At 41.8% G+C, this 14828-nt stretch overlaps 1 protein-coding gene across 1 annotated transcript; it reads left to right on the forward strand.

The window, feature by feature from the left end:
• Nucleotides 1-343: 343 nt before the first annotated feature.
• On the forward strand, nt 344-5047 carry LAMTOR5 (late endosomal/lysosomal adaptor, MAPK and MTOR activator 5). Its single transcript, XM_047785069.1, has 4 exons — nt 344-523; nt 1402-1463; nt 3964-4081; nt 4719-5047. The coding sequence occupies exons 1-4, from the start codon at nt 489-491 to the stop codon at nt 4777-4779; spliced, it is 276 nt and encodes a 91-aa protein (XP_047641025.1). The 5' UTR covers nt 344-488; the 3' UTR covers nt 4780-5047.
• Nucleotides 5048-14828: the final 9781 nt, after the last annotated feature.

Raw genomic sequence — 14828 nt, forward strand, 5'->3', positions numbered from 1 at the left:
TTTGTCCCTCCAAGCCTGGGGAACCCTTCATCGGAATCCTGTGTCTCTCTTGTCTGTCCCTGCCCCACCACCTGGATGGGACCCCGCGGGGCCGGCCGGATTATTGTAAAACTTCAACCAGACCTGGCCCGACTTCTCGGAGTCGGTGGAATCGAAATCCAAAGGTCTGTACGGCGGAGACAAAGGGACAGGCCAAGAAGCCGGCTCCAAGGGAAGACCACAGACCTCCCTCTCGGGGGTACATCCCGCGCGGTCCCCTCGCGGGTCGCACCCCAGGCAGCAGAACCCCGCCCAGCTCGCGGGGCAGAGGGCGCGTAATGACGTCATCCTGGACAAAACGCCGAGTCTGCGCCACGAAGTTTGTCCCTTTGGAGGCGCCGTCCGGGTCCGCGTCCTGCTCGCATCATGTGACTGACCAAGCTGAGCCGGAGACCAGTTTCCTAGGAGAAGACCCACCGTGGGTGGTGCGCCGGGTGGACGGCGGCGGGATGGAGGCAACCTTGGAGCAGCACTTGGAGGACACGTAAGTAATGTGGCCTCGTCGGCCTGTCCTGGGTTCGCGGCGGGCCTGTCCTTGAGGGGAACAGAAGGCGCGAGCTGTGACTGCCCGCTGGGCTTCTTGGGGACGTTCTGTCCCCGGGCCGCCGATGGGAGTGGAGGGTGACCCGGAATTAAATCCCGCCGGTGCTCCGCACACTCCCTCCGGAACAAGTGTCCCCGGTCCGAGCCCAAATCCCGCCTGTCGTGTAGAAATTGTGTGGGCGGGACCGTTCTTCAGGAGTTTTAGGAACCGAGTTCATTTGGGGGAAGGAGGGTACCTATCACCTGTACCTGCAGTGTAAACATAAACACACTCGCGTACCTCTTTCTGGTGTAACCAGTTATTTGGTGCTCAAGAAGATGAAAGACATCCTTTAAATTTTTCGAACATATAGTGTCTACGTAAAATCCAAAATTAGGAAAGTTTAAGACGGCATACAGGGAGACACCTCCCTTGCACCAGGGACGCTCAGCTTCCCACTTCCTCTCCATGGGGCAACCAGTTTTAGTTAGCTTTCAGCAGTTCTTTCAAGTGAGAGAGTAGGCTAAAATACATATTTTTAACGAGAGCAACAAAATCCTAGTTATTGCAACGTTTGTAGCCCTCCAAAGCTTAGCAGTACCTGGCACAGTCTTTTCTCTCATCAGAGAGAAATTAGTTTAACCATCATTAAAGTTAGCTTATTATGATTTAATGTAATTTTTCTTGGAGTAGGGATGAGGGATAAAGAAAAAAGACTAACACTGATTTAAAGCACTTAACAGCAGTGCTGGGTACATAGAAAGCCTGTGTGTGTTATAATTATTTAAATCCATTTTCCTACATCATTTGCTTCCTTCTTCCTCTGTCCCTGGAATTAGAATGAAGAATCCATCCATTGTTGGAGTCCTGTGCACAGATTCACAAGGACTCAATCTGGGATGTAAGTATCTGACAACAGCCCTTCCGGGGATTGCACAGCACTTGATGTTGACTGGGAGCCTAGTGTGCTGTCTTTCTCTAGTTTGCATTTCCTGCCACCCTGCCACTTTTGGGGGACTTTTCTGTAAATAGAGATCATCTCCCAATAGCAAAATTAGAAAACTGAATGTTTTCAGTTGATACTTAAAAGGTGGAGCTGTCCCTTGCAGTTCTAGCACTACATGGTTGTTTCTTCTAGAATAGTATTTGAATCATTCTAAACGGGGTCTAGAAAGGACTTCAGATAATGACAGCAGTTACCATTTATTGAATGTATTTTGGGACTGCTAAATTTCCCCAGTAACCCTGCCAGATGGATGGTGTTATTTTTTAGTTCAACTTCACTGAACAGTAAGTAGGCAGTAAAAATGAGGGGTGCAAGCTCAGACACATCTAGGTTCAACCCCCAGCCCTCCCCTGTACTAGTAGTGTGAACCTGGACCAAAAAGAACCTTTCTGAACTTCAGTTTCTGTACGGGGTTGTTGTTTGATAATTATTATTATGGAATTGCACTTGCTGAGCTCTATGTGCCAGGCACCATTATAAGCGCTTTCCACATATCAAGTCATTTAATCCTTGTAACAGTCCTATGAGGTAGATAAAGAAATTGAGGCACAGAGGTTGAGTAACTGGACCAGGGTCATACAACTAGTAAGTGATTGAGCTAGGATTTGAGTCTGGCCCCAAAGCCTCTTCATCACAATATTATAGGATCATATAAAATATGTAAAACACTCAGCACAGAACCCAGACATGATGCTCAACAGATGGTAACAAATTGCAGATGAGGAAAGAAATCCAGAAAGGTAAACAATGGGAGGCTTCAGCTAATTAATGTCAGAACTACTAAACCCAGGACACCTTGCTCACTACTCTTCTGTTCTGCAAGATTTTTTTAAAGCTCTGAATTTTTGCAGGGAGGGTAAATGAAAGAATTAGTCTGTGTAACTCAGGTTTTATACACAAATCAGTTAGTTGGAAGAAAAGGGAGATTTTTTTTTGAGGTGCTTGCCAGCTTTACAGATGGAAAGGTTGAGATTCAAGTATGGAAATCTAAAACTAAATTAATTTCTTTAAGAAACTTTCAAGGTCCCACAGATGAACCTACCTACAAAACAGAAACAGACTCACAGACATAGAGAACAGACTTGTGGTTGCCAAGGGGGAGGAGGGAGGGAGGGAGTGGGATGGACTGGGAGTTTGGGGTTAGTAGATGCAAACTATTACATGTAGAATGGAGAAACCATGAGGTCCTACTGTATACCACAGGGAACTATATCCAGTCTCTTAGGATAGACCATGATGGAAGATAATATAAGAAAAGAAATGTATGTGTGTGCGGTCACTTTGCTGTACAGCAGAAATTGGCATGACATTGTAAATCAATTACTGTTTAATAAAAATATATTTTTTTTATTACTCAAATGAATTTATCACATCTGTAGTTGTATAATGATCATAACAATCCAATTTCACAGGATTTCCATCCCATAAAAAATATATATATATATAAATTTAAAAAAAGAAACTTTTAAGGCCCAAAAGACTACGTTGTGTCTGTCCAGTTAATGTTTTATAAACAACAGTAACTCCATCAACTCTGCATAGTAGCATGTACATTACCTGACCTGGTTTCAAGTACATGGGCTTGTATTGCCTCTATATACAGAAATATACGGTAAACTTAGTGATTACTTTTTGTACCTCACACCTAAGTTATTATCTACAGGCTAAAACAGATATTAGTAAAAAGCTAATTCTGTTCCTATTTGAAAACAACCAGCTTATTCTAATGGACATAATTGCTTATAGAATAGTTATGTATGCTGTTAAGGTGATCCTACAGCTAAACTCTTGAGCAAAGATCTTTATATTCTTTGAAGTTGAACTCAGTAAAAGGAAATTAGATTTCCCATGAGGAATTAATTAGTTGGGATTTTTTGGGAGGGCCTCACCCACAGCATGCGAAGTTCCCAGGCCAGGGATCAAACCCATGCCACAGCTATGCCAGCACCATAGCAGTGACAATGCTAGATCCTTAACCCACTGAGCTATGAGGGAACTCCAGGAATTAATTAGTTTCAACAAGTCTCTTGTCCTTACTGACTGCTTTTTGTCAGTCTCACCTCTGAATTTCATCTTGGTTTCAGTTTGCTTCCAGACTGACTTGAATTATAGCTTCCTTACATGCTTGAGAAGGTGTTTGAAGATGGTGATGGAAATGACTTGGAGAACTGTGTTACGGCTTTATTGACTTTAAAGCTGTTGTCTGGCTTCCTCACTGAGATAACCAGCTGAGTCTCAGGGCAGAATCATTTCATGTCCGTACCTAACAGTACTAACAGTAGCTAAGAGCCCAGGAGCTGACCCTTCTTTTTGTGAATAACTGAGTTTAGTTCTACTATAGCTCTGTACTCATTTTTGGACAGTCAGGCAACATGATACCATATCTGTCTTCTAGGCCGAGGGACCCTGTCCGATGAGCATGCTGGGGTGATATCTGTTCTAGCCCAGCAAGCAGCTAAGCTAACCTCAGACCCCACCGATATTCCTGTCGTGTGTCTAGAATCAGATAACGGGTGAGTAGATGTCAGCAGATCCCTTCCTTGCCTTTTGATTCAGAAAAAGCCCTGGGGAACTTGACTGGGGCTTGCCCTGTGTTCATTTAAAGTACTTGGAGGACAGTTCCGCCCTTTGGACCATAGGAGCTGTTGCATTGATCTCTGAAGCTCTTGTGCTTTCAGACCACAGTGGTACATGTAAATGAAGAGTAAGAGCTGTCACGAACTATCAGTAAAAGAAAGCAGAGGAAGACTAAACCAAGAACAGAAACGGTGTGTGTAGTAGTAGAAATATAAAGACGTTTTGAGTGAGGGTCCTCTGAACAACAGTAAATGAAAAAAGCAGAATACAAAACTATGCTCATTATGATCACAGTTTTGTAAAATGAGAAGATATGTATGCTATACACCAGATTAAAAAAGGAAGATACTAATAATGGTTGTCTTTGATACGATTATAAAATTAATTTCATTTTTGTATTTTATACTTTTCTCTATTTCCCAAATGCTCTGTTGTGTTTATATATTGCTTTTATACATAGAAAAATGATAAGTACTATTTTTTTAGTTGTATCCTAAACCAAACAGCATCTTTAATCTTACACTGACTCCCACCTGTAGCCTTTTACTGAATATCTTCCACTTTGCCTTTCAGGAACATCATGATCCAGAAGCACGATGGCATCACAGTGGCCGTGCATAAAATGGCCTCTTGACACCTTGTGTCCGTTCTCCTGCAGCCTGTCACAGGGCCTCGTTCCTACTTACCTTACAGAACTATTCAAGTTCCAGTAGTTAGGCTGTTCGTATAATGTGCTTTGGGTACTTTTCTATTAATTTTAGAGTAAGCTGCTTTTTTGCCATTCCATGGATTGACTTATCAAAATACTGGTTAAGAAAGTATCATGTTTGAAGCAGCAGGCTTAGGTCACTTTATATATAGAATCTTGTTATGTTTAATAAACCTGGTTAGAGGAAAGCTTGGATCTTTTCTGGATTCTTTAAGTTCTTATCAAATGTTTATTTTTCAATTACCAAATTGTAATCTTTAAAAGGTAACTGCTCCAAATTCTTCCCTTGTGGAAGCTCCTGAAATACAGAGATCTCACAGATGCATCCGTGGATATGTAAAACAAGTCAAACATACTCCTACCCCACAATAAAAAAAAATAATAGCATGGGGTTCCTCTTGTGGCTCAGTGGATTACAAACCCAACTAGTATCCTTGAGGACGCAGGTTTGATCCCTGGCATCGCTCAGTGGGTTAAGGATCCAGCATTGCTGGAAGCTGTGGCGTAGGTTGCAGATGCATCTTGGATCTAGTGTTGCTGTGGCTGTGGTGTTGGCTGGCAGCTATAGCTCTGATTCCACCCCAGCCTGGAACCTCCATATGCCACAGGTGTGGCCCTAGAAAGAAAAAAAAAAAAAACCAAAAACCAAAAACACTAGAGCAGATATATTAGGTACTTACCGTATGCCAGGAACATATTTAATTCTCATTAACAACCCTATATGGGTTATCAGCAGAGAGATGGAAGCAACTCACATCTATGGATGGGTGAATGTATAAACGAAATATGATATATACATACCATGGGATGATAGCCTTAAAAAAGGAACGGAATTCTGACGCATGCTACAACACAGAGGACTCTGGAGGACATTATGATAAGTGAAATAAGCCAGTCACAAAAAGACAAATTCCTATGATTCCACCTACCTGAAGGTACCTAGAGCAGTCAAATTCATATAGAAAGTAGAATGGTGGTTGCCAGGGATAAGAAATGGGGAGTTACTGTATAATTCATAGTTTCAGTTTACAAGATGAAAAGAGTCCTAGAGGTGGATGGTGGTGATTGTTGTAATAACAATATGAATGTATCTAATACCACTGAACTCTACGCTTGAGAATGGTTAAGACGGAGTTCTCTGGTGGCCTAGCAGTTAAAGATGCAGTGTTGTCACTGCAGTGGCGTGGTTTCCATCCCTGGCCTGGGCGGTTCCATACACCATGGGCACAGCTAAAAAAATCCAGAATGGTTAAGATGGTAAAATTTATGTTGATGTATCGTACCACAATAAAATAATTTTAAAAACATGAATAACTTCAACAAGTGGTGCTGGGAAAACTGGACAGCTGCATGTAAATCAGTGAAACTAGAACACACCCTAACATCATGAACTAAAATAAACTCAAAATGGCTTAAAGACTTAAACATAAGGCAAGACATCATTAAACTCCCAGAAGAGAACACAGGCAAAACATTCTCTGACATCAACTGTACAAATGTTTTCTTAGGTCAGTCTCCTAAGGCTCATTTAATTATCTTACTCTTACGAGGTATGACGCCCATTTCAGAGAGGACAAAATAAGCTCATCAAGATAAAGTAATCGGCTCAGAATAAAATAGAGATAATACAAAAAAAACAAGTTGGCAGAAAGGGAATAAAAGAATGAAAAATGAAAGGCAAATATATTGTCTAGTCTAGATGATAGGAAGAACTGGGTGTCATAAAAGCAGTCAACTCAGAGAAGGATTACACGAAAAAGATGGCCAGGTTTGATTGTGGATATGTTGAAACTGAATTTCTGACAGGATACCCAGGTGGTAATACTCAACAAAAAAACAGGTATTGGGCACCCCCCATGTCCAGGCATGGTGCCAAACCTCCCTTCAGGGATCTCCCATTGCATTTAGAACAAAATCCAAAGTTCTTACCATGGGGTCCTAGGTCCTGCGTGGTCCAGTCCCCGGCCACCGCTTGGGCCACATCTCATGCCACCCTCCACCTACTCACATCCTCTCCCTAGCACAGCATCCAGCACACAGGAGGCACCTTTATGAATGATACGAGTAAAGGAACACACATTCTCACTTACTCTTCCTAAGAACATTTGAGGTAGGGTGTAATGCACCCACTATACTGATGAAACATCAGACAGTGCTGGAAAGAGCTCAGGGCTGGAGATGGCTGATTTTCTAGTCTGTGCAGAGCTGTAGCTAAAGTCAGATTGCATCGGGGTTCCTCACGCTCACCCCTGGGACGACTGGTCCACAGGGTGCCCAGATATTTGGTTAAACGTTCTTTCTGGGTGTGTTTGTACCAGTGTTTCTAGATGAGATTAACATTTAAATCAGACCAAAGCAGATCGCTCTCCCCAGTGTGGGCCTACTGCAATCCACTGAAGACCTGAATAGAATAAAATTCTAGTGAGAAAGAATTCTTTCTCTCTCCTGTCTTCCAGCTGGGACATTGTTCTTCTGCCTTTAGACTTGGACTCAGACTCAGATTGGAACTATGCCTTCGGCTCTCTCTGACTGCAAGTCTTTGACTTCTCTGTCTCCAAAATCACATGAGCTAATTCCTTAGAGTAAATCCCTATCCTATTGCTTCTGTTTCTCTATTCCTAATACAACCTCCCAGGTTTGCAGAGTTCCCTAGGAGGGCTCACAGGACTCAGCATTCAGTTTTATTCACATAGAAACGATACAGAGCAGGGAGTTCCCATCCTGGCACAGCAGAAATGAATCCGACTAGGAACCATGAGGTTTCGGGTTCGATCCCTGGCCTCGCTCAGTGGGCTAAGGATCTGGTGTTGCCAAGAGCTGTAGTGTAGGTCACAGACGTGGTTTGGATCCTGTGTTGCTGTGGCTGTGGTGTAGGCCGGCAGCTGCAGCTCCGATTAGACCCCTAGCCTGGGAACTTCCATATGCCGCAAGTGCGTCCCTAAAAAGCCAAAAGAAAAAAAAAAAGAGAGAGAGAGAGAGAGATACAGAGCAAGATTAGCAAAGGGAAAATGCTCATGGGGCAGAGTTCAGAAGAAACTGAGAGCAAGCTTCCAAGAATTCTCTTTAGTGAAATCACACAGGATGCATTAATGCCTCCAGCAAGGAGTTGTGACAACACGTGTGAAATGCTACCTCCAGGGAAACTCATTAGAGACTTAGTGCCCAAGGTTTTTAATTGAGGGCTGATCACATAGGCACCCTCTTCCTGGAATTCTCTTAAAATTCTAGCCTCCCAGAAGGAAAGCAAGTATTCAGCATAAAGTATATTTTTCACACAAATACTCTAAGCGCAGTGATCTACTCTCATAATTCAAAGAAGGGTGGGCGCCCTCCCAAAATCTTAACTCTTTTCTGCACAGTGAGTGAGGCCAGGGAAAGATTCAGCTAAAGATAAAATCTTTTATTTCTAGATGGTAGCGTTGTATTATACTCTAAGTTGCTAAGTACCCAAAGTGCTCGTGGCCTGTGTTTGTCGGTAGAGTGAGGGTAGCAGTGGTGACTTGGGCAATCATGCTGCATCCTGCTGAATAACTTCAGGGCCAAGAGGTAGAAAGTCAGAGGTTGAGGGAATTATTTGCATTTAAAGAGCTTATAAGCTTTGATAAGTTTTTGGGGTACAGACATCAAAATGTTAACTAATATCCCAATGGTGGCTTAAGAATTCTTTGCTGTTGATATTAAGCCCACCTGATTAGTAAAAACCATTTTTAATGAATTAAGTACCAAGAGTGGGTTTGTTAATGTGCCATCATTTTATAAGTATGAGAAAGAAAGAGTCTTCACAACAAACTTGCACATAATATTAGCCATATCTTACAGGTTTGGAAACGGATTCAGAGACGGTAACTTGTCAAGAGTCTGCCGGATTAAATAATGGCAAAGTTAAGATTCTAACTAAGTCTGCATTTCCCACTATACCTCAAAGCTTTCTGTATGAAGGATGTTTCAAGGGGCTCATCTCTGAGGACTTTGCAGCCCTCCTAGCCTCTACGAACGACTCACGGTTCTGCCACACTTCAAATCTGGCCCAGCATCAGAGCCTTCTATCAAGAGAAAGCTAGTCATGTCATCCTATGATCAGAATCATAGATAGACGTTTAAAAGAGCAACAAGCAACCACCAAAGGGGGGAAAAAATCTTTCTTACTGATGTTTACTGAAAAATGCTTTATGAAAAATGTTTTTGAAAAATTTTTGAAAAATGTGTATGTTAGTAACTACATGGAGTTCCCGTCATGGTGCAGTGGAAACAAATCCGACTAGGAACAATGAGGTTGCGGATTCGATCCCCGGCCTCGCTCAGTGGGTTAAGGATCCAGCGTTGCCGTGAGCTGTGGTGTAGGTCGCAGGTGTGGCTCGGATCTGGCGTTGCTGTGGTTGGGTGTAGGCCGGAAGCTGTAGCTCCGATTAGACCCCTAGCCTGGGAACCTCCATATGCCACGGGTGCAGCCCTAAAAAGGACAAAAAAGACAAAAAAAAGAAAAAAAAAGTAACTACAAACAACTTTCTGAAAAACATTACCTTCCCTCTTTTGGGTTTTGTCTTCTGCTGAAGTCTGTTCAATCCTTACCCACCAGCCCCACATAATTGCATAATCTTTTCCATTGTTACACTTCAAAGGCATCTTCCCAAACCACTAAGCTATACTTCTGCGAGCACTTTCATCAAAAAGTATTACAGAGTTGGTTTTAAAAGCCTGAGACGCCCCTTACTTTTTAAAAAGGAATATGCATAAGTATGTGCAGATTTTCCAGATAAAACAAGAAAAATAGACTTTGGTCTAAAATATACGCTGGTTTAAAACCTGGAATGTTGGTGCTGGGGAGATGAAAGGCAATTTCATGTTGACTTTTTTTTGATGTGGAGGGTGGCACAGAGGAAGGAAATGGGAAAAGAAAGATGAATTATCCCAGTAATTTTCTAGGAGGGTCAGCCTCAACCACTTCTAAAATGCAATAAAGGAGTTCTCTTGTGGTGCAGCAGGTCACTGTAGCAGCTTGGGGTGCTGCTGTGGCACGGGTTCGATCCCTGTCCTGGAAACCTCCACATGCCACAGGTGTGGCCAAATAAGGTCAAATAAAATGCAGTAAAAAAAAAAAAAATCATTTGCATGGGAGGTGTTTTGCATTAAGGTAATTAAGTATTAAAAAAACAATTAAAACAGGGCCTGTTACTCCAAAGTACTAACCAGGATCTTCAGTCATTACACAGAAAGTCACACAAACAGGCTAAAGATCACCATGTGTATGTAGCCCAGGAAATATATCTCCCAACTCTGGGAGAGTTGTATGCTTTCCCCCATGAAATAAGCATGTCCTGAGGAACAGCAGAGACATAGGATTCTGGGGCCCTACCCTTTGTCCTGAGCGTAGTATAAAAGATAAACTAAGGTTTTCGGCTTTTTTTTTTTTTTTTTCTCTTTATACAGCCGCACCTGTGATATATGGAAGTTCCTGGGCCAGGGGTCAAATTAGAACTGTAGCTGCAGCCTACGCCACAGCCACAGCCACACGGGATCTGAGCTGCTTCTGCGATCTACTCGGCAGCTTATGGCAACATCGGATCCTTAACTCACTGAGCCGCCAAGGATTGAATGCATATCCTCACAAAGACAACAGGTCCTTAACCCACTGAGCTGCAATGGGAACTCCAAAGATAAACTGAGGCAAATTAAAAATGATACAAGGGAGTTCTCTGGTGGCCTAGCAGTTAAGGATTCAGTATTGTCACTGCTATAGTCTATGTTTGATCCCTGGCTTGGGAACTTCACGTGCCTTGGACATGGTCAAAAAAAAAAAAAATGATGAGGGTTTATTTGAGCAAAAACTAATTTGAAGCAGGCAAAATTGGAAGAGGTTAGGATCACTCTAGCATCAGGAGTTCAGGGAGAGGCTTGTATAGAGAAAATGCAGAAGAAAAGCAAGGCCATTATTGATTGGCTATAGTTTAAAGCCTAGTTGGCTATATGTGACTGTTGTCCTTAGGTTTTAATTTCATAACCTTGGTTTGTTTACACAGACCACACAGCACTAGAGCCACCTTAGTCTAACAGCCTCCTGTTGCTTTAGCCAAATGGCTTCTTAATTTCTTGTAGTTACTACACCATCAGAAGTGTTGACCCAGGTACAGGCAGTAGGTATTTGCTAAGGCACAGACTTCCTTGTTGAGCCAACAAGTAAACTAAAAACAATTCTCTACTATCTAAAACCATCACACCAAAAAAGCCTAGGCATTTCTGTTCTGTAGACATGGCCTTAGCAAGATGCAGCAATGGCTGCCAGAGTTAAGAGGCATTGTCTTCCCATGCATTAATGAGAGAAGAGAGCAAGTAATGAAATGGCAAAAGGACCAAAGCTTTCAAATAGGAGCTGAAGATCTTGATCCATGATCTCAGGAAAGCTGTCCACCTCAAGATGCAGAGTTCCTGTGTGGCACAGTGGGTTAAGGACCCAACATTGTCTCTATGAGAATGGGAGTTTGATCCCTGGCCTTGCTCATTGGGTTTAGGATCCAGTGTTGCTGTAAGTTGCAGTGTAGGTCACAGAGGCAGCTCAGAACCAGTTTGCCATGGTTGTGGTGTAGGCCCCAGATACAGCTTTGATCCAACCCCTGGCCCTGGAACTTCCTTTCCATAAAAAGGAAAAGAAAAAGAAAAAAAAAAAAGATGCCATCTGCTTCTGAGGAAGAACCTCCATACCCAATTTTAATTTTAGGTCTCCTGCTGGTGTGCAGTTCCAAGACTCTTGAGAAACTCTTTTCCACTGGGAGATACGGACCCAAGGTTTAAAGCCCTGAAGGCCCTGACCTGCTATGGTGCCTTCTAAGGAGATTCAAGGGGAGTCTTTGTTCTTAGTGATTTCAAATCAGAAGGGTGTGAGAAAACTGGAAATCTTCATTTAGAGAATAGCCCAGACATTGAAGAAAACTAAAACAATTCAGGATCCAGTCTGTTTTCCAGGTATGTAACAAAAACCCCAAGTCAATGAACAGGTCTAGAATCTGATATCCAAAAGATTGTATTATCGTTTTTTACTGAAACATAATTTTTTTCCTCTACAATCATCCTTATTTCTATCAAAGATAATCATAGTCAGACTAGTTTGTTTGCAAAATAAGTCTGGTCTCATTAAACTTGTCCTGATTATTTAGGTGCAGTAAGAATAATAACTGACCATATAGGCTCTTTTTACTCTACTTTGCTAGAACTTTCCATAAGGAATCTCAGATTGAACTTTTAAAGGCTCTCCAGGTTAAGAAACCAAGATAAGGATTTGTCATTTCAGACTTCACCTGAAATAGCTAGAGATTTGGGTGAATTCCTCGCTTCCTGAGGTCCCCAAGATAATCCTGAGGTTCTTGGGCCTGCATGAAGTGACCTTCCTTACTCAGCCAGCAGAGCTTCTGGGAACCCTCTCAGTACAATACCAGGCCACTTTTCCTAAAGAGTGTATTGCCTTCATAAAGTCAACCTCAGTTTTTAAAACTGTCTACTCATATCTGATTTTATACATATTCTCAAGTAGGGCATTCCAGTGAAAGCCTTGCTAATATAACCACTGTTCCAACTGTGTCCTGTTATAAGGACATATTCTTACTGAGCTTATGTAAATCAATATATTGCCATGAAAATAAAAACATGCCACAAATTCCAAATTCTGGAGGGACTAGGCAGGGGAAAAAAGTAAATTTTTTTTTTGTTCACAAAAGTATACTTTATCAAATTCCTTAAGGCATAAACAGCTTAAGAGAGAAAGGTTTCCTTAAATCTGGAAAACAAAACATTAAGGAATCAGCGATGTTTCAAAGAAAAAGTTGTAAAATTATAATCATCTTCATCAGTTTATTTAGTCTCATGTTACTAATTCTTGTTCAGCTTGAATCCAGTTTTTTTATCAGCTCTGAAAATTCTAACTCGTCTCACTTTGATGATCTTAAACTTATCAGAAACCTATATTCTAGAGTACTTGTCAGTCTTTCCTATGAATCTCTCTAAAGACCAGACACTTTTGTGAAAGCATCAGAGTAAAACAATAATTTTCTGTAAACGACAAAAACACTTTTTAAAAAAGTCTTTCCACACCTTACCCCCCCAAATACATAATGCTTCCCCTCCTACTTGTCATGCACAGTTGTTTCCTTTCGCCTTTATAATTCTAAGTAGTTTTTTATAACATATAATGGTTAGTGTTCTTAACCCTTAGAATCCTTACTTTCTAGTGAAATCTAAGAAGTATGCAATCGTGTGTCTGTTAACACTAGCATTCTGTGGCACATTTATAAATATATTCATAATTTCTAGAAGTATATTCTTCTTCATAGTAAGTTTTTCACTGTGGTACAAAACATGTTTACCAATAGACCCAAATAGCTTTAGTTCCTCTGTAATAAGAAGCCAAAAGTAAATTTGTGTTCAATTAATGTTCCAGTATTTTATCTTATTTGGAAATGATCTAGATAGTCAATGAAGATCCATCATTTAACTTAACTTGGTATAACTTTTATCTAGTTTCCAAATAGTCCCACACTTTTTTTTTTTTTTTGTCCTTCTAAGAATCACCTCTGAAAAGTATGCACTTCAAAGAAATGTCTCTGGGTTTGTAGAGAACCTCAGGTAGAACACTTACATCTCAAAGCTCAAAGGCACAGAAAAAGGATGTAAGTTCCACTAAGAAGGAATCTTATTCCCCAAATCCAGATGTTTGACAATATCTATAAGCCTTTTGAGATGAAGAGGGGAGGTTTTGAGATTGGTCAAAAGGACAGGGGGCTCTGAATTGTTCCTAGAGTTGTATTTCTGTTCTTGTCAAGACTGGATTTGTAAGACAAGTACAGTTTTTTTTTTTGTTTGTTTGTTTTTTGCTATTTCTTGGGCCGCTCCAGCGGCATATGGAGGTTCCCAGGCTAGGGGTCCAATCGGAGCTGTAGCCCCCAGCTTACGCCAGAGCGACAGCAACACGGGATCTGAGCCGAGTCTGCAACCTACACCACAGCTCACGGCAACGCCCTAACCCACTGAGCAAGGGCAGGGACCGAACCCGCAACCTCATGGTTCCTAGTCGGATTCGTTAACCACTGCGCCACGACGGGAACTCCACAGTTGTTTTTAATTCCTCAAAGAATTGGGTTGCAAGCTCAATGACATCAAGAGATGCAATGGACCCACCCATTCCATTATATTATCTTCAGTTTGCTTCTTTATGTCCGGGAGATTTCCCAACTAAAATGCAAATGAAAAGATTCTTATGTTCCAGATTTAGAGCTGTGTATCTTTGGAATGTTTTAGTAAATCCTCCTGCAGTGGCTTTAGAATGTTTTTCTTTCCCTCTGCATACACTGTTTAATTTCAGCTTAGGGGAGTAGACATAAAAAACAAGTTCTTATCATGTTCTGAACATCAGCTTCCAAAGTGACCAACTTCTAACCACAGCGCTCACTTAAAAAAAAATCCTTCAAAATATCTTAATGCATTTTAGGTGGGACAAACAGTAACTCTTCCTGGCAATAAGGAACACACTTCTTCTTTTAAACCAAAGGTATCCCTATCAAAGGACTCCAAACCAAGACCATGGCTTAACCACAGATTCTAGAGGCATCCCCAAAGAAAATGCGAAAGATATTAACCCCTTCATCCCCAAGATCCAGAGCTACTCATAAAGAAAACCAAGGAAATATTTAGACAGTTCCCCTGAGCACGGGCAACCGTTGGTAGGATCTTGGCACAAATGGGGTAGCCATTTTTGGGGGTCCCCAACCTGACAGCTGAGCTGTCCACACACATAAGAACTGCCGACCTGTATGCCCCATGGGCAAAGAGCGGAGCAAAGCACTCAGGACACAAAACAAGACAAATGAGAAAGCAGCAGCAGACCCTGGGAGGGAAAGGACTGGTCGACGGGGACTCAATCACAGCCACCATTCAAAGGTCTAACTCTCACAAATGTTTTTTTCCTGCCAACCTGAACCTAGAGTGGAAGG

This window comes from Phacochoerus africanus, chromosome 6 (genome assembly GCF_016906955.1).
Source record: "Phacochoerus africanus isolate WHEZ1 chromosome 6, ROS_Pafr_v1, whole genome shotgun sequence".
In the NCBI taxonomy this organism is placed as follows: Eukaryota; Metazoa; Chordata; class Mammalia; order Artiodactyla; family Suidae; genus Phacochoerus; species Phacochoerus africanus.

What these genes read in the sequence shown, in the direction of transcription:
- LAMTOR5 (XM_047785069.1), top strand. Translation starts at nt 489, where the DNA reads ATGGAGGCAACCTTGGAGCAGCACTTGGAGGACAC. An exon ending in GAGCAGCACTTGGAGGACAC is followed by an intron (nt 524 to 1,401) that starts GTAAGTAATGTG and finishes CCCTGGAATTAG; the next exon opens with AATGAAGAATCCATCCATTG. An exon ending in ACAAGGACTCAATCTGGGAT is followed by an intron (nt 1,464 to 3,963) that starts GTAAGTATCTGA and finishes TCTGTCTTCTAG; the next exon opens with GCCGAGGGACCCTGTCCGAT.